The sequence below is a fragment of the Aspergillus ibericus genome (assembly GCF_003184845.1).
Source record: "Aspergillus ibericus CBS 121593 unplaced genomic scaffold BO80scaffold_14, whole genome shotgun sequence".
NCBI classification, from domain to species: domain Eukaryota; kingdom Fungi; phylum Ascomycota; class Eurotiomycetes; order Eurotiales; family Aspergillaceae; genus Aspergillus; species Aspergillus ibericus.
In genome coordinates, this window is record NW_020292112.1 from 1 (window position 1) to 22,787 (window position 22,787).

The window sequence follows — 22,787 nt, forward strand, 5'->3', positions numbered from 1 at the left end:
GGGGGGGGTAGCTTACCTGACCTGTTGGTGATGGAGTTGTTAGTTTGGTTGAATAAGAGGAAGGGAGGACGTACCCAGTTGCGCTGGCCGTAGACTAGACCGCGGGCCTGCTCGAGGACCTGCGTGTAGACTTCGGATTTGGAGCCATTGGCGGAACCGAAGTAGGAGGAGTCGGCGTGAGGCTGGGAGGGGATGGTTAGTGGAGAGTGGTCGCGTAGGGCTGAGGGGGTGCATACCATTGTGAGGGTGTGCTGCTTTCAATTGAGGCGATAAAGCGATTGGGATGAAGAGGAAGCAAAATCGGCGATGACGCGAAGGGAAGAAGCGATTGCAAAAATCCAAGTGGGGTTGCGGGGAACTGTTCCAGTCTTCCACTCGCCGGCAATCTATTAGCTATCTACATCGACTACTATGTATCTCCATCTCATGACAAGACCCTAATAACTGATAATATTAATTTGATCATCAATCAGATCGTGCTTGGTTACTGACGCCTTCTTGGCTGCGGTGGAGCTCGCATGCAACTGCTTCTTTGGTCAGCGCCGATAAGTGAAGCTGGCTTGACTAACGTCACTAGCAGCAAACTATAACTACTTGATCGTCTGTCATCCACAATGGGTCCATACTCCTTCAATTCGCTTCCCCGGATTGTCACCCATCATGTATCCTCTTATTGTGACTCTCTCACTGCTCATTCTACCCACCCGAGCAAGGGACATCGTCTTCCCTCCTGTTGCTGCCATCCATAATCCCTCTTATCAACACCCTCTCGGCCATGAAGACGCCATTGACATTGTCACCGGCAGCCAATTCTCTGGTCTGACTACCTTTGCAAATTTACCCTATGTCAATTGCTTCGTTGATGATGAATCAACCCTCAATAATTATGATATTGCCTTCCTAGGCGCTCCCTTTGACACGGTAGCCGTCCCTTTCCCATCAGCCAGAAACCGCAGCTAATAAACGCAGGGTGTCACAGCTCGTCCTGGAGCCCGATTCGGGCCCAAGGGCATCCGACTCGGTTCTCGTCGTCTAGGCGGATGGAGCATCTACACCGGAGAGAACGTCTTCGCCAGCTGGGCTAAGCTCGTGGATTGCGGGGATGCACCACTAACCTGGTTGGATAATACCGTGGCGCTGAAACAGCTTGATCTGGCACACAAAGTATGCCTTTCCTGCCCTAAGTAAGAAACTCATTCTAACCATGAGAAGGTTGTCTCATCTCGTCGTGCCAATGCCACTCATCTCAGCCAATTCCCGCGTATCATCACCCTAGGTGGAGATCACACCACCACCTTGTCTGCCCTGCGATCGACCCACGAGAAATGGGGGCCTGTATCGGTGATCCACTTTGATAGTCATATCGGTGTGTATTCCCCTCCGAGTCTATACTTCCGCACATTGACAGAAGACCAGATACATGGGACCCGGAAGTCCTCGGTACGATCTCACCTCATCTACACTGTTCTCAGACCATCTCTAACCCACGCATCTACCAGGCGGCGGAGTCTCCCACTATGCGTACATTAATCTTCCCACCACCAACCTCCCACAAACACTAACTCCCATACAGCGGCATCAACCACGGCACATTCCTCCACCTCGCCCACGAAGAGGTACCCCAATCCCCCAGCCCCCAATCCCACCAAACCCCAACCCCCCCTAACGCCACACCTAACACAAAAAGGGCCTAATCCGCAACACCTCCATCCACGTCGGGATCCGCGCCCCCGTGATCCGTCCAAAAGGCGACCTCCGCAACGACCTCCGCTGCGGCTTCGAAATCATCACCGCCCGAGACCTCGACCGTCTCGGTGTCTCCGGCCTCGTCGAACAAATCAAGTCCCGTGTTGGCGATACTAAAGTCTACATCTCGGTCGATATTGATGTGTTGGATCCCGCTTATGCCCCGGGTACGTCACCCCCACCCTTCCTTCTTCCCAATTGGAAACCCTAACCTATTCATCGGTGACTAATGGTATATGTGATATGTTGATTCTAGCAACCGGAACCGCAGAACCAGGCGGTTTCACGACACGAGAACTCCTCACTATTCTTGATGCTCTTCGCGGATTACCTGTCATTGGCGCGGACGTGGTCGAGGTAGCCCCGATTTATGATACGGCGGGAGAGACTACCACGCTGGCGGCGGCGGAGGTGGCGCATTCGTTGTTGGCGTTGATGGTTGCGAGGGTGGTGAGGGGTGATGAATGATTCTCTAATTCTTATGCGTACTAGCAGTATGTATAGAGGTGATGTGGATAGTGTAGAGACGTGTAGATGGAAACATCTGGTATTACGTATTTACATAGGTATCTTGTTGCATATCACATAACATACATATAACTAATAACCCCAAAAAAGAGACACATAGTCATAAAAAAAAAATGAAAAGGTTACCCCCTCTTCTTCACCCCATCCCCATCCCCCTCCATTTCCATCTCAACCTTCCCCTCCACCCGTACAGCGGCATCCCACCCCTCCGGCCCCGTAAAACGTTTCCTCCCCGTAACCACCCACGTAAGCACACTAACCAGCGCAACGACCCCAATCGCCGCACTCGTATAGTTCATCGAGTCCTTCGTCACGGGATACGACTCCGGGAAATTGAACGTGATGGATGCGAAGAGCAGGAAGAGGAGACCGAGGGTGTTGAGTGTGAGGGAGAGCCAGGGACGGAGGGAGAAGGGGCCCGTTAGGGTGGGGCGGTGGTTGGTGATGTAGCCGAGGAGACGGCTGGCGAGGGCCATGGCGTAGGAGAGGTCTGTGTTTTGGAGTGGTGTTAGTGGGTTGGGTGCGGATGTTGGGTGGTGGTAGGGGAGGAAGGGAGGGAGAGGAGGGGGTATGGGACGTACAGAATCCTTCGGTGGAAATGGCAATGACTGTTTCAAAGCCAGTGGAGGTGCCAAAGTCGATGGCATCAAGGGCGAGTTGGACGATCAGGGTGAGGAGGATAGCGTTGATGGGCACTTGGCGCTTCTTGTCGACTTTGGCGAGGAATTTACTGAATGGGAGGCCGTTGTCGCGGGCAAAGGCGTATACGCAGCGGGAGCCTTCGGCGAGGATGTTGTTCCCGGCGATGATGACGATGACGGCGATCATGCTGGCGAGGAAGCAGGCGGCGACTTTGCTGCCCGTGGAGTCGTAGAAGATCTGGATGACGGGGACGCCGGTGGCGGAGTTTTGGGTGGCGTTGATGTCGCCGATGCAGAAGCAGAGGACGAGGAGGAAGGCGAAGCCGGTGATGGCGCCGAGGACGACGGAGAGGATGATGGCTTGGGGGGCTTGTTTGGAGGCGGATTTCATCTCCTCAGTCATGTGGGCCGGGGCGTCGTAGCAGCACATGCCGAAGCAGGCTTGCAGGATGCCGACGATGGCGGCCATGGCGCGGTCCCAGCCGGTGAAGTTCTGGAAGTCGACGAAGACGAAGGAGGCGGATTGTTTGTGGTCGTTTGTGGCGAGGAGGACAACAACGGTGATGAAGAAGGCGGCGATGTTCCAGATGAGGATGAAGCGGGAGATCCGGTTGAGCAGATGGGGGCCCCAGATGTTGATTGCCGCGGCGAGGATGGCCACGAGGTAGGCTACTAGGACGGTCTGCCAGCGTTGGATCTCGTACGAGGGGAAGACAAGGTTGGCCATTCCGAGTACGAACTGGGCAGCGATGGAGTTGTTGGTTGCGCCCATTGCGAGGAGACCTTGTTTGGTGAGTCTAGTTCATGTATAGGGTGAGGAGGCGTGAAGCCCTACCAATGAGCATGAACCATCCGGTTATGTAGGACAACTCGCGGGCGAATTTCGGAGGAGCAAATGCAGCCACCCAGGAGTATTGGCCACCGGCCACAGGATACATCGAACACATCTCGGCCATGGGAATGGCAACGGCAAGGGTGAGGAGGCTGACACCGATGAAGCTGAAGATCATGACTGGGGGGCCACCGGATGTGACACCGACGATGAAGACACCACTGAGTGCGGTCCATCTTGAGCTAGGGTTAGCATGTATCCTCACCCAACGAGCTTGACATACGAGGTGACCACACTGAAACTGAAACCGATCATACCCAAGAGCCCGAAGGACCGTTTGAGCTCTATTGCATGGTCAGTAGCGTTCTGTCAGGCTTACTTGGCGGTCATACCCTGCTCATAGCCCAGATGCTCCAGGCGAACATCTTCGCCTGTTGTGGCTGGACCGACGGCCTGAATCTCGTCTTCGGAAACCGCCATTGTTGGAGTCTGGCTGTGAATATGAAAAGGCGAGGCGAAAATTCCGCCATGATGGCAGCGGCCGCCATTGGGCGGTATTTATTGGCATCCAATTTCCAGGCAGAGCATCGGACCCTGCTCAATGCTGGAGTAGATGCTCACCAATGCCGAACTGGGGACGATAACCGGGGAAGCGATAAGATAGCGCTCATTGCCGGATCGAGAAGGTCTGCGCGATGGCCGGTGGAGCCAGCAGGCAATTCAGTCGCCCACCAGTTGGGGGCACACGAGCGGACAGCAGTCCATGTCAACTCCATGTGTCATGGGTCAGACAAGATGATAAGCTTATCAAGTTGAGCTGATGGATATTGAAGTGTGAATAATGGGTTTGCGAGATGGGAATGTGCCCGGTGGTGCTGTTGCTCATCGGGAGTGAAGAATAGCCGAAGGGAGGCAGAGGTTGGACGCTGCCAGTCCGGGCCATGTGACCTCGTCAGCCTGCTGGTCATGGATTGACTTGCTGCGGTTTTGCTCTGCTCTGCTCTGCTTTAGCATTCTCCCTACCTGTCCCTGCAACCCGTTCAAGGGTTTAAGGCCTTCAATGCATTGATATGTTATCGGGGACCGTGGTACTCCCTACCTGGACAAGAAATGCCCAAAAAAGCCATTCAAAGTAAGCAGAATGCAGACCTTCTCCTGTCGCAGACATTAACAGCTGCCCAGATGAAGACTTGAGCTCAATATCCCATGCTCACTGATCAAAGCTCCCCCCCCCCCTTCATATACCCGGACGTCCCCCGCTGTTGTCAGGGGTAGAGCCAGGCAGACCAGCCATACGTCACTGACTAGACCTCAGGGTCCAAATAATCACCCACAGAGCGAACCGTATCCTATACGAAGTATACGACGAAATTCATGCATATAAAGGACTGCACCCTCTTTATCCCCTGACCCCACACAGCCCCTTAGTCATCGCCCGAATACGCAAATACGACACCCAGGTCCGGATTCCGACTGGTCGAGGCGAACAAGATGTGGGCGTTACACCTATACGCATCCACAGAATCACCCCCTAGCTTGGAGTGGCCGCGTGCGTGGTCACGGTCATGCCGCGCAGGCGTGGCCTGACCCCTTGTTCTATAAAGCCCACGGATTCCCCTGGCCAATGATAGACCCATCAACAACAAAGTAACCATCACAACACCATGTCCATCGATCTCACTGGGAAGACCTGTCTCGTTACCGGCGGCGCTGGTGGCCTGGGCAAAGCCATTGCAACTCGGTTCTACTCCGCCGGAGCCAACGTGGTCATTTGCGATGTTAACGAAGAGCGACTCTGTCAGACTTCCCTAGATCTAGCAGGACCGAATGGCGACGCAAGACTCAAGGTCATCAAGACGGATATTACCTCCGCGACAGAGGTGCAGAAGCTATTCGACGAGACTGTCACGCAGTTCAAGAAGCTCGACATCTTAATCAATAATGCCGGGATCATGGACCAATTCGACCCCGTCGGTGATCTCGACGAGGGCCTGTGGGATAAAGTCATGGCCGTGAACCTGACAGCGCCATTTCTGTTGAGTAAGCTTGCTGTGCGGAATATGCTGGCCCAGGAGACTGTCCAGGGGTGTATTGTGAATATCGTGTCCCTAGCTGGAAAGGCTGGCTTCATGGCGGGTATGTTCTTTGCCACATGAGGGGCTCCTGTTTCTGGGTTATGTGTGAATCACGGACTGACAAGTACAGGTGCCGCCTATACCGCTAGCAAGCATGGTCTCGTTGGCTTGACCAAGAACACGGCCAGCTTTTACGGCTCCAAGGGCATCCGGTGTAACGCGCTGATGATGGGCGGTATGGTGACGAATATCTCCGATGCATTCACGTCCAACATCAACATGGAAGGGAAGGACAAGGCCATGGCTCTTATGACTGCCGCAGGAGCTCCGCTATGCGATGTGGACCGGGTGGCCGAGCTGTGTCTGTCTCTCTCGTCTGGTCCTGGGGCGGAGCTAATCAACGGGACATGTATCCCGGTTGATAACGGACTGGCGGGCTTGTTGGGTTGAGTTCCTCTGACCACACACATGATACCATCGGATGTATTGCTTATTCAATGTAAATATTTGCACTCATACCCGGAGCACTTCGATACTCCGCGGTCGAAACTGGATCATCGGCCCCCTCCATCAAACTGAAGCTTCGATCTATAATCTGGAACTCCATCGGATTTGTCCTTCCCAGTTCAGAAAAGGGGTTCCCAGCCCCTAGCTCCTCCATTCCTGTCGCGGCCTTGAAATCATACTTCCAGATCACCATGGCTGTCGTAAGTAACAGCTCCGAATACGTCAATGTCTGTCCGACACAGGATCTCGGCCCGATCAGAAAAGGTGCATAGGCTGACTTGGCAACATCAACCTGCTCTTTATTGTTGTCGGTGGCTACAATCCACCTTTCTGGGATATACTCGTGTGGTCGTGGAAAGTATGTGCGATGATGATGGATACTGTAGATAGCCGTCCCGACACTGTATCCCTCAGGTATAAAGTGGCCGTCGATGGTTACGCCCCCGTCTCCCACTTCACGCCACGGACACGCGCCGACTGGTGGTGATATCCGGAGACATTCATCGATGCAGGCGTGGAGGTATGTGCAGGCTTTCAGCTTAGCGAGAGTAATTTCATCCTCATTGGGGAATGTGGTTCGAATTTCGGAGGCGAGCGATGCATACGCATGTGGATTTCGGGATAGGTAGAAAAGCAAAGCTGCCAGAGATGTTGCAGTTGTGTCAAGGCCTGTGCCTATTAGAACAATGCAATAGTGGTCCTCCATTGGGCGAGAATCCTACCAGCGATTGCTAGGAGACCTAACTCGGACAGAATCTCTTGCGCACCGAGTCCTATATCCAACTGCCTGTCTTTGGGGTCTTGAAGATAGGTTATGGCATCATCCGACGCAGACGCTGTTGAGCGCCTGTCCAGGGTTCGCTTGATCCATTTCCAATATTCTCGGGTGGCGTGGACGGATTTGGTGAATATCTTCTTGTCCATGCGTCCCAGGATCAACCAAGGGAGGTATACAAGAACTGCACTCCTCACAGCGGCTTCTTTAATATGGTTGATAATAGGTCGACAGTCAACTGTTTCAAGTGCATTATACCTTACCGCGAAAATGAAATCCGTCATGATGTCGAAGACCAGATAGCTGCACCAGTCGGAACACTTGATCGGTGGACTCCAGGACGGATCATGGAGCTTTGTGGGTGCTGATACCAGACAGATCTTCCGGCAGAACGAGACAACATGCTCACGGAGTCGATGCTCGAATCGTCTCATGTTCGTCTCGCTAAAGACAGGCCCTATGAGTCGACGCCGTCTTGCATGTTGCTTTTTGTCGTACATGGTAACCAGGTTGGCGGATCGACGATTGAAGGCCGCATAATGGTGATGCTTCCAAGTATTCTGGCCCATACCATATATGTCTATCTTTTCAGTTTGTCTACTCTTCGCACCAGGGGACACTCTTGTGCTCAATAAACCGAGCACGACGATCCATGTTCGCGTACTGAAAGCGTCCCACAGTGAAGCGAACATTGGTGAGGAGGGACATCCATTGTGTTGGATGTCTACAGGCGAGGAGCTCTCGGTCCTGAAGGCAATCTGTCTTAATAAAGGGGAAGAAAGGAAAGATGATCGGTCAAATACTTTCCAGTGTAGGGGTTTCCCCGAACTCCTGCGCTGTCGAATCCGGACATGGCCAAGCTGACTGTGCCGGCTGCAGATAAGTCAGCAGATGCGCAGCTGAGGAACCTTTTGGCATGTATCTACCATGGGCAGATGCTGGGGTAAGGGAATGCGAGCCCCGGTTCTCATCGTCGATTTCCCCGCCTGGTTCAAAGCTACGTAGATAGAGTGACCATTCTTCAAACCTTGTTTTAAATCATCTGAATCTGCTCTCCCGGGTCTCATTCACACCGTATTATCTGACTTGGCTGCTCGAGACTCGTCATGGGCGTTACGAGCTGTTTGGTAGCCGGTGGCGTCGTGCGGTACCTTAATCTGTACACATCACATTGTTGGACTCCTCCAGCCTATACCAGTACTGCGACTTACTATTCAACAGCACGAGTGTACAGGTCAGGGATCGGCGGTTTTTAGTAATTCTCCGCAACGGCTGTCGGCGACTCCGGGTTGCACAATATAATCCGTTACGTAGATATAGCTTCATAGAACAGTCCGAGATCTGAGATAGAAATGTCCACGAAATTCCCAACAGAAGCTCTACCAACCCTTCAGTGCAAAAGATTTGCAGGCACGAGGGGGAATGTGGCCTGATTGGCCGGGCTGAAATGAATTAGTTGAAAATCCTGGGGTGAGAATGTTGGACACGATTGAATATCAGTTGTCCTATGCATCAGGGGATAGAAAGCGGTCGAAGTATTGGTGTCGGATAGGGGAAATGAGTTAATAGAAAGCGCTTGCCCAGTAATAAATAGCGAAGTAGGCAAAATGTAATTGATACAAAAGCATTCAGGGACCCAACCAGCATTTGAGTATCTAGTTACGAGACTCGACCAAAAGTAGTAGATGACTGACTATAAACGCGGTGCAACCAGATAATGCCAACAAGTACTGTCTTTAGTAACTGGCCCATTTCGAGGTCACTCTGGGCTTACGGATAACAATGAGTTGAACGCGCAAATTTGAGATACCACCAGAGATTGATCGCGGCAATAGCGCCATCTTTAGCCAGCATACTCGCAGCTTCAAATGCAAAATCGTCGTCTATAGTGCTGCTGCTGTGCACAGATATAAGGCTAATTGGGTCACGGCATATCCCTTGGCTGACAGGGAGCTCATCCAAGGAATGCTGGCCAGGCATCATATCAGCCGATTCAAGCCGCGGCTAGGTCGAGACAAAACGCGCAGATCCTTTAAAGCTAAGGATGATTGGTCAGAGATAGGTGGGATAGAGTAACCGAAACTACCCTCATTCAGCCGGGCCATTCTCAATACGTCGGTGTGGAAGATGGAGGGGCATAGTTCAGCCTAGATGGCGTCAGGCGTGTGGTATGTGTGCCTTGTCTAATTTACCTGATGCTCTTTGAGTTCTGACTGTTAGCATTTGGACTGAGACATTGACATAGCACCCGGGTGTTGATCGGAAACCATGCATGGCCAGGCCTTATTCGAATGAATGAGTCAATGAGGCATTTGGCCAATCCATAGAACAACGTTCACACCATGACATTTCACGAGATAATGAAAATGGCTCAAGCTATGACCGGAGGTCTAGAACCTAGCCGGGGGCATATGCATCTCCCCAGGCTGCATGCGCACAGACTCGGCCCTGGCAGTTCTCATGGATGCTTCTGCACTCATCGTTGGATGCCACTCTCCCGGAGTGCGAAACCGTAGCGAAGCGGCTTCTCCAGCCGTAAGCTCAGCATGCACTCGGGGACTGGGTACTAGTATTGAGCATCCTCGTCCCGCGTCACACCAGTAGCATTTGCCCAGGAGATTAGACCGGCACCAGACGTCTTAGTCGCATAGTGGCCGCCTTCCTCTTTCAGACCACTGCTGTTAAAACTAGCCAATAACTGAGCATATGCATGGCTTTAATATAGAAGATTGAGACGAGCGACTGTAGCACGGGATCCAGTGTCTTGAACGCGCACGTTGCCCTGCATAGCCTCCATTCAAATTAGCTACATCCAAGGAAGGTAACGGGAGGGGGGGGGGTAGGGAAGGTGTGACGAGTAGCGAGTGACTGCGATAAGTGAAGCACCAACGCTACCTCGACGGTCAGCCCTGCAGGGGTTGTCCCAGTCACAGTCCATGGTTGGGTTGGATTGATTGCGATTGTGACGCGTGATTGATCTGCATCCGAGTCACCATGACCAGTCTGTAACTGAATGGGTAGCTCGCTCGAAAGAAATGGGCTAATCGGCTTGAGTAGATCTGCCGGGGGTCAACGTTGTGTCTGACGAAGCTCACCCTCCAAGACGATGGCTGGTATGTTTCGTCAGCCCATCCTAGTGTACGATCTATGCTGGTGCCTGCACCTTGGATCGAGGCTTTATCCGTCCGGGTGGGTCAGCCCTTCAGGAAGGTCCATTTGCGCGGACCATGAAGGATCTCGGTAATAGAATAGTACTGAGGAAACAGAAAATCAATCAAGTGATCTGGTTCTATTTTCCTTTTCCCTCTCTGGGCAACTCCGGCTTTGCATTCGTTGGAATTGACATCCAGCCATCATTATTGGATCCCGTCGCATCAAGAATCAATGCGGAAAGTCAAAGCAAAGGCAAGTAACCAGGCGCGTCTTTGGAGGGGATTGGGGCGGGGCATCTGGGAGGGCGAGTGTGATGGAGGGGAGACTAACGGGAGTCGTCTGATCGCCCAGCGCGGCGTGGATGACGCTGCTGTCCTCTCACATTCTTTGAAATGGCTTTCAGCTATACTGGTTGGTACTTAGTCGGATATTGATGATGCTAGACGGTGGAGGGGAGACAAGCCTGGGCCATCACATCCCCTCCTGGCTGGCCTGGAGCGGTCGGAGAGTCAGTCGCATAGAAGGATGAAAAAAGTTCCCCGCCTAGCTTCACCTCTCCACACTTGTGAGGGAGATGGCCGGCGCCTTCTGTCCTACCGGCAGCTGCAGATCGACTGTGCGTAGAGCGTCGCTCGGGTCTGGGGTTACAACAGCTCTGCCGAATGGATGACTCGCAGGCGCAGCAATCCTATTCACATTTCACACCACTAGCAGGGCGTTAGTCGATGGTAGCGTTCTGGTAGTGTGTCGCCAACCCCTCCCTCCAGACTAGTCCAGTAGCCAGTCGTCATCCAGAGGTTGGATCTTCCCCTCGACCTCAGCGAGCGGGCACTGGGCAACTCTTGACTCACCTGGGAGAAACCAACCTCGCTGGACTTGGGTCTAAGCCCAGGCGATCCTGGCTTTACCGCTTAGTGTCTATCTGTGAGCATAGTTATAGCCGTGTGCTCTGACTCTATTGTTGCGGGCGATGGTAACCGGCCGGGTCACCCGAGTTTCCCGCGTGTGGTTGCAACAGGTTCCATCGGCTGAACAGGGGCATCAGGCGGAGGAGCTGCTGTCTTCAATCAGATGGGAATATAAACCACCACGGAGTCCATCCCAGAAGGGCCCGTCTGCCATGCTGTGCATGTTGTGTGGTACAAGATCTCTTTCCAGTCCTCCGTGCTTCTCTCGCTACTGTTCCCCCGGCATTGGTGCTTTCTTTCCGCCTTACTGTTTCTATCCCGGCTGACAGGTACGCCCTTAAATACATCCGCGGGCTTCCTGCCTTACCTGCCTGACCTGCCTGATACTATTCTTTGCTGCGGCCACCTGTTTTGTTCGCAGGAACAATACAAGGATACGAGGATTCCCCAACCATTGCCAAGCTCTCATGTTCAACCCATCCACTTTCCGGCATTTCCCTGAATTTCAGCGTGACCTGTCTGCCACAGCCATCTGCTCTCTGCAGGTTTGCCTACTCTGGCTAGTGACATTCCCCTCTCCCACTCTACATTAGACGCCTCCAGTTCCCGTGACCGCTTCGCTTCCACTTACCGGACTATGCGTCACTGGCAGGCTAGCCCGCATCACGCCTAGTGCCCGTCGACCCCCCAGGAACCAATCACCCCTACTTCCCACCTGGGGATACGATTGTCTGTGCGGCCTCTAGAAAATTGGATGGTGTGAAGTGAGAGGACGGCTATTGGATGTGAGTGGACGGGTTTCTCTTTTCATTCTTTGCCCCCCGGTCTATCACCTCCGATCACCCCTCTCTCCCACCTTCTTCCTCCTTGACTTTGTCGCAGCGGAGTGGGGTGGAGCCGGGAGAGCGGTATCCATACCGTACCGTACCGTGAGCGCTCCGCTTTGCCCCTCCCTCCAGCTTTGGTTCCCGCGTCTCCCGCCATGACGCCATGGGTTTCGGCTCTTGGTATGTGACGGTTTTGAGTTTCCCCGCAAGCTGACGATCAATCATCAAATAGATTCTGTGGAGGGGAAAAGCAAAAGCATATTGTCTCAGGTAGACTAGAATTGGGATTGTACAGATTGAATCAAAGGAACAGCAAGCAAATTGCAACGATAGAGGTGAGTGAAGGCAGCGGACGCCGAGCAGAGAGGGGAGTTGCATGATCTCCCGTGAGTCAAAGTATCCTTGGGACGGGCACCTACGTACCTGTCAAGGAGAAGTCATCCGGGGCCCGGGGTGCCTGGATTTGCATCGTCCCATCCAGCGGCTTATCCACTTACGGCGCTTACGACGGGGAAGGAAGAAGGGGAAAACAAAGGGAAGAATAAAAAAAAAATTAACAATAAAAAAGAAAACGGTTCAAAAGCAGAGCGAAGCCCCCCTTCAATGGCTACCTCTCCACCCTCTTCTTCTCCCTCCGCCTCATTTTCCTCGCCTTCGCTTTATCCCTCATCTTGCAGTTCCTGCCACTCTCCGCCATTGCTCAGCAGTAAGTCCTCCCAGCTCCGTCTTCCTCTTTACTTTCCCCTCCTTCGTGCCACGAGTTCCCATCCAACCATGCCTCGTTCCTTCCCCACTTCTTTCAGGCAGATCCTGCCTTCGCTAGGCGAACCACATCATCCTTATTGGTCCCTCTGCATTTTTCCTACAATTTAGTATCGTTCGCCCCGTCGATGATTAGCTTTGCTGTTTCGGTTTCAGTTGATGGCACTGATCCGAAAAATCATCCCCACCTGACACGTGTGGCATTTGGCTCTGCACATTCATGCTGATCGCGTGCTCTCACTAGCCAATCTCTCATCGTCCGCCTGGTCGCCCTCCTATCGACCGTCGAGCTTTTGTGCCCGAGACCAGTTGGAAAGTCTTATTGCCAGACACGGTCACCCCACCCGAGTCTCGTTGTCATCCCTCCAAGAGTTAACGGCAACCTCGTCGACATATAATCCTCCCTCCCCCACCTCGTCGAGCTCAGATAGTACAGAATCTGTGGAAACCGGCACTCTCACCCAGTCAACCTCCCGGCCGATCCCCATCCCTAAGCCATCTCCCAACACACGCGATAAAGATTTTCCTGTCACTCCCCTCACAGGGCGTTTCGATAAAGGCTACTACTTTGCCCACCGTGACCAGACTCCCGAGGGCCACCGAGAAAGACAGATTCATAGAAGAAGCGGTCGACCTGGTCATCGCTCTCATCGTTCACCCTCGAACAGCATGCGTTCGGACAGCTCAACCTTCTACCCGCCAGCCGTCTCTTCCTCCATGGCTCCAACCGGTCGTCCTGTCTCTCCGCAGCCCTCCCGTTCTCGGGCCCAGAACACATCCAAGTCGATGCCTGCCTTCCACTTGGGAAGCTTACCACGGTTCCATCCGGCAGTCTACCAGTCTTCAGGCAGCCCCCCAGCGCAGCCTTCTTCACCACGCCAGGCACGACAACACGGGTATCGCACGTCCTCCGGCGCCCGTGACACCATGTGGCAGTTAGTGGAAGGAAGTTCCCTACCAAAGACTCCCTCCAGGCCGTTGTCACCGAGTCCATCTGCCCCGCGCCTAGATCCGCTCCGCAGCCCGGGCCCGGTGACTCCGCTGGCGCTCGAAGAGGCAGGTGGATATCTTGTCTCGGGCACATCTAGCTCATCGGAGTTTGCATCTCGGGATCACTCCGGGGCGGCTCCAGACCTGGTGGATAGACTGATTGCTCGGGAAAACGAGCGGAATCGACAAAAACCAATGAAGTCCCTCAAGGGCTTCTAGGCCCAGTGGAGATGCATGTGCAATTGCAACTACATTCTAGCATTTCAGCAATCTTCGCCAGGGTAAAAGCCACCCTGTATGACTCAGGTCTTGGACTTCCAACTCCGGGTCTTGTTACGCACCACTGTCGATGGGCTGCAGGACAGCATCGATCAGAGGCGTGATGCAGGACCTGGTTCGGGTCTTTGAAAGACCTTCGAGGCATTTCCCTTTGTTTCTCTTCTTCTCACCAGAAACCTTACTATGTATTATGAAATCATGCTACTATACCCCACACAGCTGATCCGTGCCCTTGCCAGGATCGTTCTCTTCCCTATGTGTTGTGATCTTCTTTACACCGAACTTGATCTTTTTCTGTTTCCATCATGATGCTTGCACTCCTTACTTCTTATGACACTTGTGTTATTTCGGGCATTGTATTGTCAAGGTTGAACAGAAACAGACTGTCATCCTTGCGGACAATTCGGCTAAACAAGCGGCAGGTACTATAGAGAGACGGTTGGGGGCCTGCACTGCAAGTTATTGAACTGATGATTAGCTGAGACCAGCAACCACCAGAAAAGCAATAGAACAAATTGTTGATGTTGCACGGTTGCACCAAGCTGCTGAGCAGGACATTAGTATTAAGTAGTGCTGTAGTACTCCGTAGGTACTAAGTTCCGTGATCTGCGGAGTCCGAATTGGCGCCGGTCGCCAACCGACTGTGAGTGGTTCCCCCAACGCTTGGGCGCGGTCGGCCGTCCATCCGTTCGGAGCTGGGCCGGTGCTCCCCGAACCGCCGGGTTTGCGGGGCGCATCTGAAGCCTGCCTGTTCCTCCCCCATCTTTCGCCCTTCTCCGCTAGAAGTCTTCTCTGCCGACTACATATAACCCTTGACCAATTCCCTTGATTCCATTGGTATTTCAGTGTCGGGTCATTCAGCAATTCATGGCCACCTCGCGCGCTCGTTAACTCCGCCCGTTGCTCCATCCGATAGCGGACCCCGACATCTCCCCCACGAGTTTTCATCCCTCGGTCCGACACCCACCTTTCAATTCGCCTGTTGAGACGGTCTGAGACAGGGACTCCCTATCCAGGCGATTGCGACACACAGACGACAGCCCTGTCGACCATGTCGTCGACGTCTGCACCGCTCCCGACCTCCACGACCTCCGCTATATCAAAGCAACGATCCGCCGGGACCATGACCAAGCCCGATACAGCGAACAGCGGTTCGCCGACGGCCAAGACCTCCAAGAAGCATGATTACAAGGGATTTGTGGCGGGGGTGTTTTCGGGAATAGCGAAACTAAGTGGTATGTTTGGCGCATGTTCTGCGGACTTCACACGAGATTCGAGACGTAGCTAATGTGTTTTGATTGTAGTTGGCCATCCGTATGTGACTTGCGCGCCTTTTTTTCTTTCGCATTGTGTTGGTTATCGCTTGCGAGAATACGAATTGACCATTGGTGTGCCGTGCAGGTTTGATACAGTCAAAGTGCGTTTACAGACGAGTCATGAGGGCCATTTCCGGGGTCCTTTGGATTGTGTGCTACAGACGGTTCGCAAGGAGGGTATAGCGGGATTTTATAAAGGAGCTACGCCACCGCTGGTCGGTTGGATGGTTATGGATTCTGTGTGAGTTGCGCTGCGATGCGCCCGCGGGGGGTTAAAAGAGATGCAGGCGCTGACTGGTTAATTTCTAGTATGCTCGGTTCCTTGACACTGTATCGGCGATTGTTGCTCGAAAATGTGTTTTCGAAACCGGATATTCGTGCCAGGATTCCGTTTACGAGCCATCAGCCGGATATTAGCACTCTACCCAGCGTTGGCCACGGTATTGCGGGTATCATGGCTGGAACGACAGTTAGTTTCATTGCGGCACCGGTGGAACATGTCAAGGCACGGCTTCAGATTCAATATTCGGCGGATAAATCTAAGCGTCTATACAGCGGGCCGATAGATTGCATTAGCAAGATCGTAAGAATGTCGTATCCTGGGCATAAGATCTTGGTGGCTGACTTTATAGCTTCGCACGCATGGCATTGCCGGATTATATCGCGGACTGTGCGCAACGATGGTCTTCCGCTCGTTCTTCTTCTTCTGGTGGGGATCCTACGATGTCCTGACCCGGTTGATGAAGGAAAAGACTAGCTTGTCGGCCCCGGCAATCAACTTCTGGGCTGGTGGCATTTCGGCGCAGATTTTCTGGATAACGTCGTATCCGTCCGACGTGGTGAAGCAGCGCCTGATGACGGACCCGATGGGAGGGGCGCTGGGCGATGGGCAGCGTAGGTTCCAGTGGTGGAAGGACGCGGCGGTGGCAGTCTATCGGGAGCGAGGGTGGAGGGGGTACTGGCGAGGGTTCGTGCCATGCTTTTTACGAGCATTCCCGGCGAATGCCATGGCTTTGGTTGCATTTGAGGGTGTGATGCGGTGGTTGCCGTGAGATGTTGGCTTACGGCCGCACTGGCGAACTCACGGGACGACCACGATAGACCTATAAAACGGGCACAGTAATGCTCGAACGATAGATATTAATGTGAACATAGACTTGCATATAGTAGTAGTATCATATATATACCTAATGCTATGATATGGCCAGCATATCCTAGACAACCATGAAGAAGCGTACCTTGAAGGGTGGCGCGTCTCACAACCGGGATTTGGTGCGACCTCCGCATGCGGCCATGGCTGGCCCAGCGCAGCCACTGGAACACATCCATTACTTTGTGCGACCATCGGCACGAACCACTCGAAATAGTTCTCGTAGAAACCCTGAGTTGACCGGTTCGGGAGGTTGCGAGAGAAGCAGGAGGCTCGCGGGGTCCAGCACGCTGGAGGAATCGCCCTTGGCCGGTGCTTGGGTCCGCGTGTTCTTTTTCCGGCCAGCGTCTATCAGCCATGGATCCAGACCAGCCCGTCATCTCCGGCCGTCCTCCTCTTCCTACTCTTCTCCTCCGCCATCACCCCTCGGTCCTGCCCTCCCCTCCCTCTCTATTCTCCTCCGCTATGTTCGGGGCCCGGCTCACCACCACTCTAATTGCTGGCTAAAGAGTTCCCCGCGACTGCTCGCCGGGCCAGATCGATTCCAGTCCCGCCCATCACCATCTGGACCGCAGCCGCCTTGCCTTCGCTCCATCAAGCCCGGACCCTGCGTGCACTGTCAAACGGCTACGATGGCCGTCGCACGCTCCATGCGTCGCACAAGTCCCATCACAGTCTTCCTGGCTGCGCTGCTCGCCTTCGGCTTCCTTTGCTTCCTCCTCTCTCCTTCCTCCGCCCCCGCCGCCGCTCCTATCACAGATGCCTCCTCCCAGTTACGACGAGAAGATGCCGCCGAACACCCCCTGTCACCTCCAACGAAACCCTTCTTGAAATCCCAAGCCGTCCGCGGCGATGGCCAGAAGGCTCCTCCGCCCGTCACACACTACAACTTAAACGAACTCACCAGCACCAGCGAGTCCGCCGAGAAAGGGGAACGTATCCTTATTTTGACCCCATTGGCCCGCTTCTACCAGGAATTCTGGGACAATGTGGTCAAACTCAGCTACCCACACGAGTTAATCTCCATCGGGTTCATCGTTCCCAACACCAAGGACGGCAATGCCGCAGTCACCGCGCTGGAACAGGCCATCAGCGAGACCCAGTCCGGTCCGATCGACAGCCGCTTCGCCAGCATCAGCATCCTCCGCCAGGACTTCGACCCGCCCATCCAGTCCCAAGATGAGAAGGAGCGCCATAAAATGTCCAACCAGAAGGCTCGTCGCGAATCGATGAGTCGCGCCCGCAATAGCCTCCTCTTCACCACCCTCGGTCCTAGCACCTCCTGGGTCCTCTGGCTCGATTCCGACATCATTGAGACCCCGGAGACTCTCATCCAGGACCTGACCGCCCACGACAAACCCGTGATTGTCCCCAATTGCTACCAGCGGTACTATAACAAGGATTCCAAGAGAATGGACGTCCGCCCCTACGACTACAACTCCTGGATCGACAGCGCCACCGCCCAACAACTCGCCGACACCATGGACGCAGACGAAATCCTCCTCGAGGGATACGCCGAGCTGCCCACCTACCGCACCCTCATGGCCTACATGGCCAACACCAAAGCGCCCCGTCCGAGCCGCGAAATTGAGCTCGACGGTGTCGGTGGAACCGCCCTGATGGTCAAAGCCGATGTGCATCGCGACGGTGCCATGTTCCCCGCATTTCCATTCTACCACCTAGTCGAAACAGAAGGTTTCGCGAAGATGGCCAAACGGTTAGGATATACCATCTATGGCCTACCGGATTACTTTGTATGTCCCCTCCTCAATCCCTCAAATCCTCAATCCTAATCCTCACTAACATCATAACAGGTATACCACTATAACGAGTGACGGGTCCACGAGACAGATATGCACGAGGACAACAACCAAAGAAAAACTTAGAAAACGGAAACAAAAGGCTAGGCTAGGTTATCTATAATTAGACCAATTTCTGTTGGCGACACCGCCGTACTTCTTATCTTACCTATTGGCTTGTTTCATACTATTTTATGCCTACGCGCTGGGCGCTATATTGGTGTTCTGGCTGTGTAGGTTTGATTTCTTTCTTAGAGGATGATCGTATTCTATAGGACTGGGGTCCGGTGTTGATGTACCCTAGACGGATGCAGGCAGTTAACTAGTCTTATTGGGCTAAATATAGGCAGCGGTCAGGGAAAGTGGGAGATTGATGCCGTATAGTAGTAAGATGTTATTAGATATTTTATTACTCTGTGATGAGATAAATGGTAGAGTATTCTGCTCATCATTATGTACTAGATATTTTGTCTATATGTTGTCTTCTTTTTGCTGGGACTCATCTGTTAATATCACTTCACCTTTTTGTCATCATGATACATTGTTGTGTGTATTGTGGTTGGGTCACTCAGTCCCAGGAGATACTATACAGACTATGTTAGCAGGAGAAGATTATGGGGATAAGGTGTAAGGTGTAAGGGACGGACTTACACAAGCATGATTCCTGCCCCGACCATAACAGCCAAGAACTGCACGATTGTCTTCTGAATCTCCACGCCCTTGTCCTTGCCGGTTTCCAGTAGCTCAGGGATAACGGAGACCGTGCCGACGTAGAGGAATGTTCCCGCCGTGAATGGCAGAAGCATGTCGCCCCAGGTGAGACTGGTACCGAAAAGGCCGGACGCGGCGCTATCGACAGCGGAACTGCTGTGGCCCCCACCGAACTCTTGCACAGCGATACCGATAAAAGTACCGAGGAAGGCTCCAATGGCTGTTACGAATTGAGCGCCCATGGCCTTTCGCTTGGAGAAACCGGATTGGATGAGAAGGGCGAAGTCGCCCACCTCGTGGGGGATTTCGTGGAAGAAGACGGCGACAGTGGTGGTTGCGCCGACGGTGGGAGAGGCGTAGAAGGCGGAAGACATGGCAAGGCCGTCGGTGATGTTGTGGGTGAAGTCGGCGATGAGGTTCAGGTAGCCGCCTAGCTTGACGCTGGGGTTGATCTCCTTCTCGGTGGATACGGGTTCTGGGGCAGCATTGGTAGTGGTTGGTTTGCGTTGCTTGAGCTCGTTGGAGGGTTGGGGGGAGGAGCTGGTCGTGGTGGCCGTGGGCTTAGCGTCGTCGCTGTGGGAGTGGCCATGGGAATGATCGTGTCCGGCTCCTCCGGTGGCTATGCGGAGGGCTTTGTCCATCGCGACAAAGGTAAAGAAGCCCACCATGATTCCAACGCCCAGGAGCAGGTTACGATTTGGCTCGACCATGACGAAGCGGACGCTGTCTGGGGAATCTTCACCTAGGAAGATCTCGGGGAGCAGATGGAAGATGGTGTCGCCCAGGAGGCCGCCGACTGCGAATGCGACCATGACGGACAGGGAGGAGGGGTCGATGTTGGGGGGGCATAGGGCCAGAAGGAAGTCTAGGCGGGACAATGGTTATGATTAGGTGATGGTGTGATAGGAGGACCACATACTGGGAGGGCCGGAGATGTAGATAGTCGCCAGGATAGCATTCACCGCGGGGCTGCCAGGGAAGAGGACCGAGAAGATCTTGGAGGTCAAGCTAGTGGTTTGGGGGCTTGCGGCGCGTTTATGCTCATTGAGGGATTCGACGAGGGGGCAGTTCTAGACAATGGCGGTCAGCTTGATACTTCAAGGGACATGGCAAGAGCCATGGCGAGGTGCAACACGCAATCTCGCGGAGTCACTAGGTAACATACCTGCAGCTCTTCCTCGATCTGACCCACTGACATGTCTCCAACGGAGATAGCATCATGGGCAACCGCTAGCGCGGAGAAGAGAACAAGGCCAGCAATCAATGCAAGACCCATGCGCCGGGTTGAAGCAAAAAGAGAGGGCGCCATGGCAGCAAATATGGATTGTAAGCTACCCTCCGAAGGACAGAATGGTGGAGAAGAAGAAGAAGAGGAAGATGAAATGATGCGCCGTTGTCGGATGTTTGCTTGGATTGTTATCGGCCCGCCGCAAACACGCCAAGCCCCTATCGGGTGCAAACCCTGCAAACACCCTCGACTTTTCGGCTTTTCGATAAGATCGTTTTCTGTCTGCCGCAATTTTTGAGCTTCAGTCCAGACGTCTATCCATCCATCACCCCGTCCTTCATCTTCTCCACCATGGGCAACATCCGCCAGACCAGAAAGAAGAGATCTTCTACTCCCAAGGTGAAGGCCAAGAGAACGGGTCTTCTCAAGAGCGGCAAGAAGAAGATCAATGTCTTGGGAAATGCTATCATTGCGGAAAATTGGTACGACCTTGATTTTCTTGATGTGTCCGATCTTCAATGAAGACGGAACGTGGAGTGCCAAGCTATCTTACAGCATATTCTAATCTGCTCCGATCAGGGACCGCAAGTTGACCCTTACCCAAAACTACCGCCGCCTGGGTCTCGTCCATCGCCTGAATGCTCCGTCCGGTGGTTCTCAAAAGCGCGCAACCGAGGAGGGTGTTGAGGGAGAGCCGGAAGATTCTTTGTACATCAAGAGCAGTGCTCAGGCTGTCGCCAAGCAGACGGCAACCAGCGACATCAAGGTTGAGCGTGATCCGGAGACTGGCAAGATTCTGCGCGTAATCCGCAACGATGACGAGGTCGAAGTGGCTGGACGCAAGCACAAGCGCAACAACCCGCTCAACGACCCTTTGAACGATCTGTCTGATAACGAGCGTGAGGCCGCACAATTGCGACAGAAGACCCCCGGAACTAGCATCGTCCAGCAACTCGAGCGCCAGGCGGATCAGGAGGGAGTTACCGTCAAGGCCAAGAAGCCGCGTCACCAGAGCAAGCGGGAGGAGGAGTGGATTTTGAAACTGGTTGAACGCCACGGAGAGAACTACACCGCTATGGCTCGCGACCGGAAATTGAACCCTATGCAACAGAGTGAGGGTGACCTGAAGCGGAGGATCCGCAAGTGGCAGCAGAGCCGGTCATGATTGTGTGATTTTCATTGATGCATTTCTATGGGCGAGTACGGCGTTCGACAGGACTGATTTGGGATAAAAGTGCTTGTGGCTGGGTTGGATCCTTTCTAATCTGTCACTGCTATGCGGTTATACCATCTTATAGACTTCATCTGCGCATGTCTGGCACAGATCGCAACTGTTAATGTACATTGGTTAGGACATCCAACTGGCTGTGCCTGTTCCATGCCATGCATGCCATGCATACCATATGCCACCACATGAAAGTAAAGATGGTCAACCAGTATACACCATTCACTGCTTCATACAATCGCGAAGATATCCACACACGCGTCGACAGAACGCCAGGCGCGCCATGCCTGACGCGATATTGCTATGATCTTAGATATCTTGCAGTCTTCCACTCTTTCAATTCTCTCCTGTACTCTCATCCCTTCATCCCCCTTGTCCCTCCATCCCACATCTCCTCAATACCTCAAAATAAGATCAAAGCCACCATGCCCAACCGCTTCTCTCTCATCATAGCCACCATCCTGGCATTCATGCTCACTGCAGCATCGCAGATATCGTAGTCCGTCCCCCCCTACCATCTACCATCTACCATCTATCCAACAAACACTAACAAAGACACCACAGCAACCCCAAAACCAACACGCTCATCTGCTCCAAGCCCGGCGGAAGCTACTGCGTCTATGGCTCTCTAAAGAACTCGGTTATCATCTCCTGTGCATCTAAGAATACCGTGGAGATCCGTTCGTGCAATCTGCTGTATGTATTCTTCCTCGCTTCCATTAACCAGGATCTAATAAATAATGCAGATTATCTAATATTCTCCCCGAGGGCTACGAGGAGCAAGCTATCTGTACATACATTCGTCCAACCTTTCCCCTAACCAGCAATCAGCCCTAATTGAAAAACGAAAATAGGTTACGAATCTACCCCTCCAACCGGGGACGCTGTCTGCGCCTTCAGGTGTACAGGATACACCCTTCCCCTGGCCACCGTCCCGGTTCCGGAGTCGATCCTGTGTGATGAGGCCGGTCTCTGGGATCAGTACCCTAACACTCCGGATGTGAACAGTCATCCCACCCTCACATCAACAACTTCTTCCCACACCTACTATGCTATCTCACCCCATGAGTCTAACCAATTCAACGGGTATGGTGACGACTCCGAGGACTTTATCGACCTATACTTCAACGATCTATCTTACTCGGAGCCGGAGTTGGAGTTGGAGTCGGAGTTCGGTGACGACGACTATGGTTGACGTTAGTGCTACGGCAGTGGATAAGGGCAGTTCTGGGACTGGGACTGGGGGTATGTCGGTTGGAGCGAGTACGACTAGTAGTCAATCTGCTAAGGAATGGTTCTGGGGTGGGAGGGAAGGGGATAGGGAGGGGCAGAGGG

The 22,787-nt window shown here is 53.4% G+C and overlaps 11 protein-coding genes across 11 annotated transcripts; 7 read left to right on the forward strand and 4 right to left on the reverse strand.

Moving 5' to 3' along the window:
* Positions 1-12: 12 nt before the first annotated feature.
* Positions 13-239, reverse strand: BO80DRAFT_443838 (uncharacterized protein; the record flags this gene model as incomplete). Its single annotated transcript, XM_025721390.1, has 2 exons — positions 13-21; positions 75-239. 2 exons carry the CDS (start codon positions 237-239, stop codon positions 13-15), a joined length of 174 nt encoding a protein of 57 aa, XP_025576364.1.
* A 421-nt stretch (positions 240-660) lies between these two features.
* Positions 661-2,214, forward strand: BO80DRAFT_352600 (agmatinase; the record flags this gene model as incomplete). The annotated part of the gene is made up of 8 exons (XM_025715627.1): positions 661-921; positions 970-1,164; positions 1,210-1,366; positions 1,417-1,440; positions 1,500-1,521; positions 1,574-1,616; positions 1,688-1,913; positions 2,003-2,214. 8 exons carry the CDS (start codon positions 661-663, stop codon positions 2,212-2,214), a joined length of 1,140 nt encoding a protein of 379 aa, XP_025576365.1.
* Positions 2,215-2,396: 182 nt separating this feature from the next.
* On the reverse strand, positions 2,397-4,608 carry BO80DRAFT_463726 (putative GABA permease; the record flags this gene model as incomplete). The annotated part of the gene is made up of 5 exons (XM_025722615.1): positions 4,140-4,608; positions 4,031-4,091; positions 3,751-3,983; positions 2,856-3,698; positions 2,397-2,764 (listed from the first exon to the last, which is right to left on the reverse strand). Exons 1-5 carry the CDS (start codon positions 4,225-4,227, stop codon positions 2,397-2,399), a joined length of 1,593 nt encoding a protein of 530 aa, XP_025576366.1. The 5' UTR covers positions 4,228-4,608.
* Positions 4,609-5,411: 803 nt separating this feature from the next.
* BO80DRAFT_352971 (SDR family NAD(P)-dependent oxidoreductase) lies at positions 5,412-6,272 on the forward strand (the record flags this gene model as incomplete). The annotated part of the gene is made up of 2 exons (XM_025715643.1): positions 5,412-5,883; positions 5,953-6,272. The coding sequence occupies 2 exons, from the start codon at positions 5,412-5,414 to the stop codon at positions 6,270-6,272; spliced, it is 792 nt and encodes a 263-aa protein (XP_025576367.1).
* Positions 6,108-7,816, reverse strand: BO80DRAFT_472631 (cytochrome P450; the record flags this gene model as incomplete). Its single annotated transcript, XM_025723150.1, has 3 exons — positions 6,108-6,998; positions 7,052-7,688; positions 7,769-7,816. The coding sequence occupies 3 exons, from the start codon at positions 7,814-7,816 to the stop codon at positions 6,313-6,315; spliced, it is 1,371 nt and encodes a 456-aa protein (XP_025576368.1). The 3' UTR covers positions 6,108-6,312.
* Positions 7,817-12,518: 4,702 nt separating this feature from the next.
* On the forward strand, positions 12,519-13,122 carry BO80DRAFT_423954 (uncharacterized protein). Its single transcript, XM_025719169.1, has one exon. It carries the CDS (start codon positions 12,596-12,598, stop codon positions 12,863-12,865), a length of 270 nt encoding a protein of 89 aa, XP_025576369.1. The 5' UTR covers positions 12,519-12,595; the 3' UTR covers positions 12,866-13,122.
* BO80DRAFT_353038 (uncharacterized protein) lies at positions 13,022-13,963 on the forward strand (the record flags this gene model as incomplete). The annotated part of the gene is made up of 1 exon (XM_025715644.1): positions 13,022-13,963. A coding segment is annotated over one exon (942 nt), but the record flags the coding sequence as incomplete, so codon positions are not given.
* A 797-nt stretch (positions 13,964-14,760) lies between these two features.
* BO80DRAFT_492651 (mannosyltransferase complex subunit MNN9) lies at positions 14,761-18,714 on the forward strand. The gene is made up of 8 exons (XM_025723782.1): positions 14,761-15,258; positions 15,328-15,337; positions 15,425-15,580; positions 15,649-15,922; positions 15,972-16,368; positions 16,857-16,918; positions 17,089-18,243; positions 18,304-18,714. The coding sequence occupies exons 1-8, from the start codon at positions 15,075-15,077 to the stop codon at positions 18,322-18,324; spliced, it is 2,259 nt and encodes a 752-aa protein (XP_025576371.1). The 5' UTR covers positions 14,761-15,074; the 3' UTR covers positions 18,325-18,714.
* Positions 18,715-18,716: 2 nt separating this feature from the next.
* BO80DRAFT_379102 (Zn(2+) transporter YKE4) lies at positions 18,717-20,343 on the reverse strand. The gene is made up of 4 exons (XM_025716767.1): positions 20,165-20,343; positions 19,919-20,069; positions 18,940-19,864; positions 18,717-18,872 (listed from the first exon to the last, which is right to left on the reverse strand). Exons 1-4 carry the CDS (start codon positions 20,306-20,308, stop codon positions 18,857-18,859), a joined length of 1,236 nt encoding a protein of 411 aa, XP_025576372.1. The 5' UTR covers positions 20,309-20,343; the 3' UTR covers positions 18,717-18,856.
* Positions 20,344-20,520: 177 nt separating this feature from the next.
* Positions 20,521-21,632, forward strand: BO80DRAFT_423958 (nucleolar protein 16). The gene is made up of 2 exons (XM_025719170.1): positions 20,521-20,709; positions 20,807-21,632. The coding sequence occupies exons 1-2, from the start codon at positions 20,579-20,581 to the stop codon at positions 21,390-21,392; spliced, it is 717 nt and encodes a 238-aa protein (XP_025576373.1). The 5' UTR covers positions 20,521-20,578; the 3' UTR covers positions 21,393-21,632.
* Positions 21,633-21,877: 245 nt separating this feature from the next.
* Positions 21,878-22,716, forward strand: BO80DRAFT_463733 (uncharacterized protein; the record flags this gene model as incomplete). Its single annotated transcript, XM_025722616.1, has 4 exons — positions 21,878-21,948; positions 22,017-22,148; positions 22,199-22,242; positions 22,307-22,716. The coding sequence occupies 4 exons, from the start codon at positions 21,878-21,880 to the stop codon at positions 22,645-22,647; spliced, it is 588 nt and encodes a 195-aa protein (XP_025576374.1). The 3' UTR covers positions 22,648-22,716.
* Positions 22,717-22,787: the final 71 nt, after the last annotated feature.

What these genes read in the sequence shown, in the direction of transcription:
- BO80DRAFT_423954 (XM_025719169.1), top strand. Translation starts at nt 12,596, where the DNA reads ATGGCTACCTCTCCACCCTCTTCTTCTCCCTCCGCCTCATTTTCCTCG.
- BO80DRAFT_492651 (XM_025723782.1), top strand. Translation starts at nt 15,075, where the DNA reads ATGTCGTCGACGTCTGCACCGCTCCCGACCTCCACGACCTCCGCTATA. An exon ending in TAGATTGCATTAGCAAGATC is followed by an intron (nt 15,923 to 15,971) that starts GTAAGAATGTCG and finishes CTGACTTTATAG; the next exon opens with CTTCGCACGCATGGCATTGC. An exon ending in TCCTCCGCCATCACCCCTCG is followed by an intron (nt 16,919 to 17,088) that starts GTCCTGCCCTCC and finishes CGCTCCATCAAG; the next exon opens with CCCGGACCCTGCGTGCACTG.
- BO80DRAFT_379102 (XM_025716767.1), bottom strand. Translation starts at nt 20,308, where the DNA reads ATGGCGCCCTCTCTTTTTGCTTCAACCCGGCGCATGGGTCTTGCATTG. An exon ending in AGATCGAGGAAGAGCTGCAG is followed by an intron (nt 20,070 to 20,164) that starts GTATGTTACCTA and finishes GCCATTGTCTAG; the next exon opens with AACTGCCCCCTCGTCGAATC. An exon ending in CTACATCTCCGGCCCTCCCA is followed by an intron (nt 19,865 to 19,918) that starts GTATGTGGTCCT and finishes TGTCCCGCCTAG; the next exon opens with ACTTCCTTCTGGCCCTATGC.
- BO80DRAFT_423958 (XM_025719170.1), top strand. Translation starts at nt 20,579, where the DNA reads ATGGGCAACATCCGCCAGACCAGAAAGAAGAGATCTTCTACTCCCAAG. An exon ending in GCTATCATTGCGGAAAATTG is followed by an intron (nt 20,710 to 20,806) that starts GTACGACCTTGA and finishes TGCTCCGATCAG; the next exon opens with GGACCGCAAGTTGACCCTTA.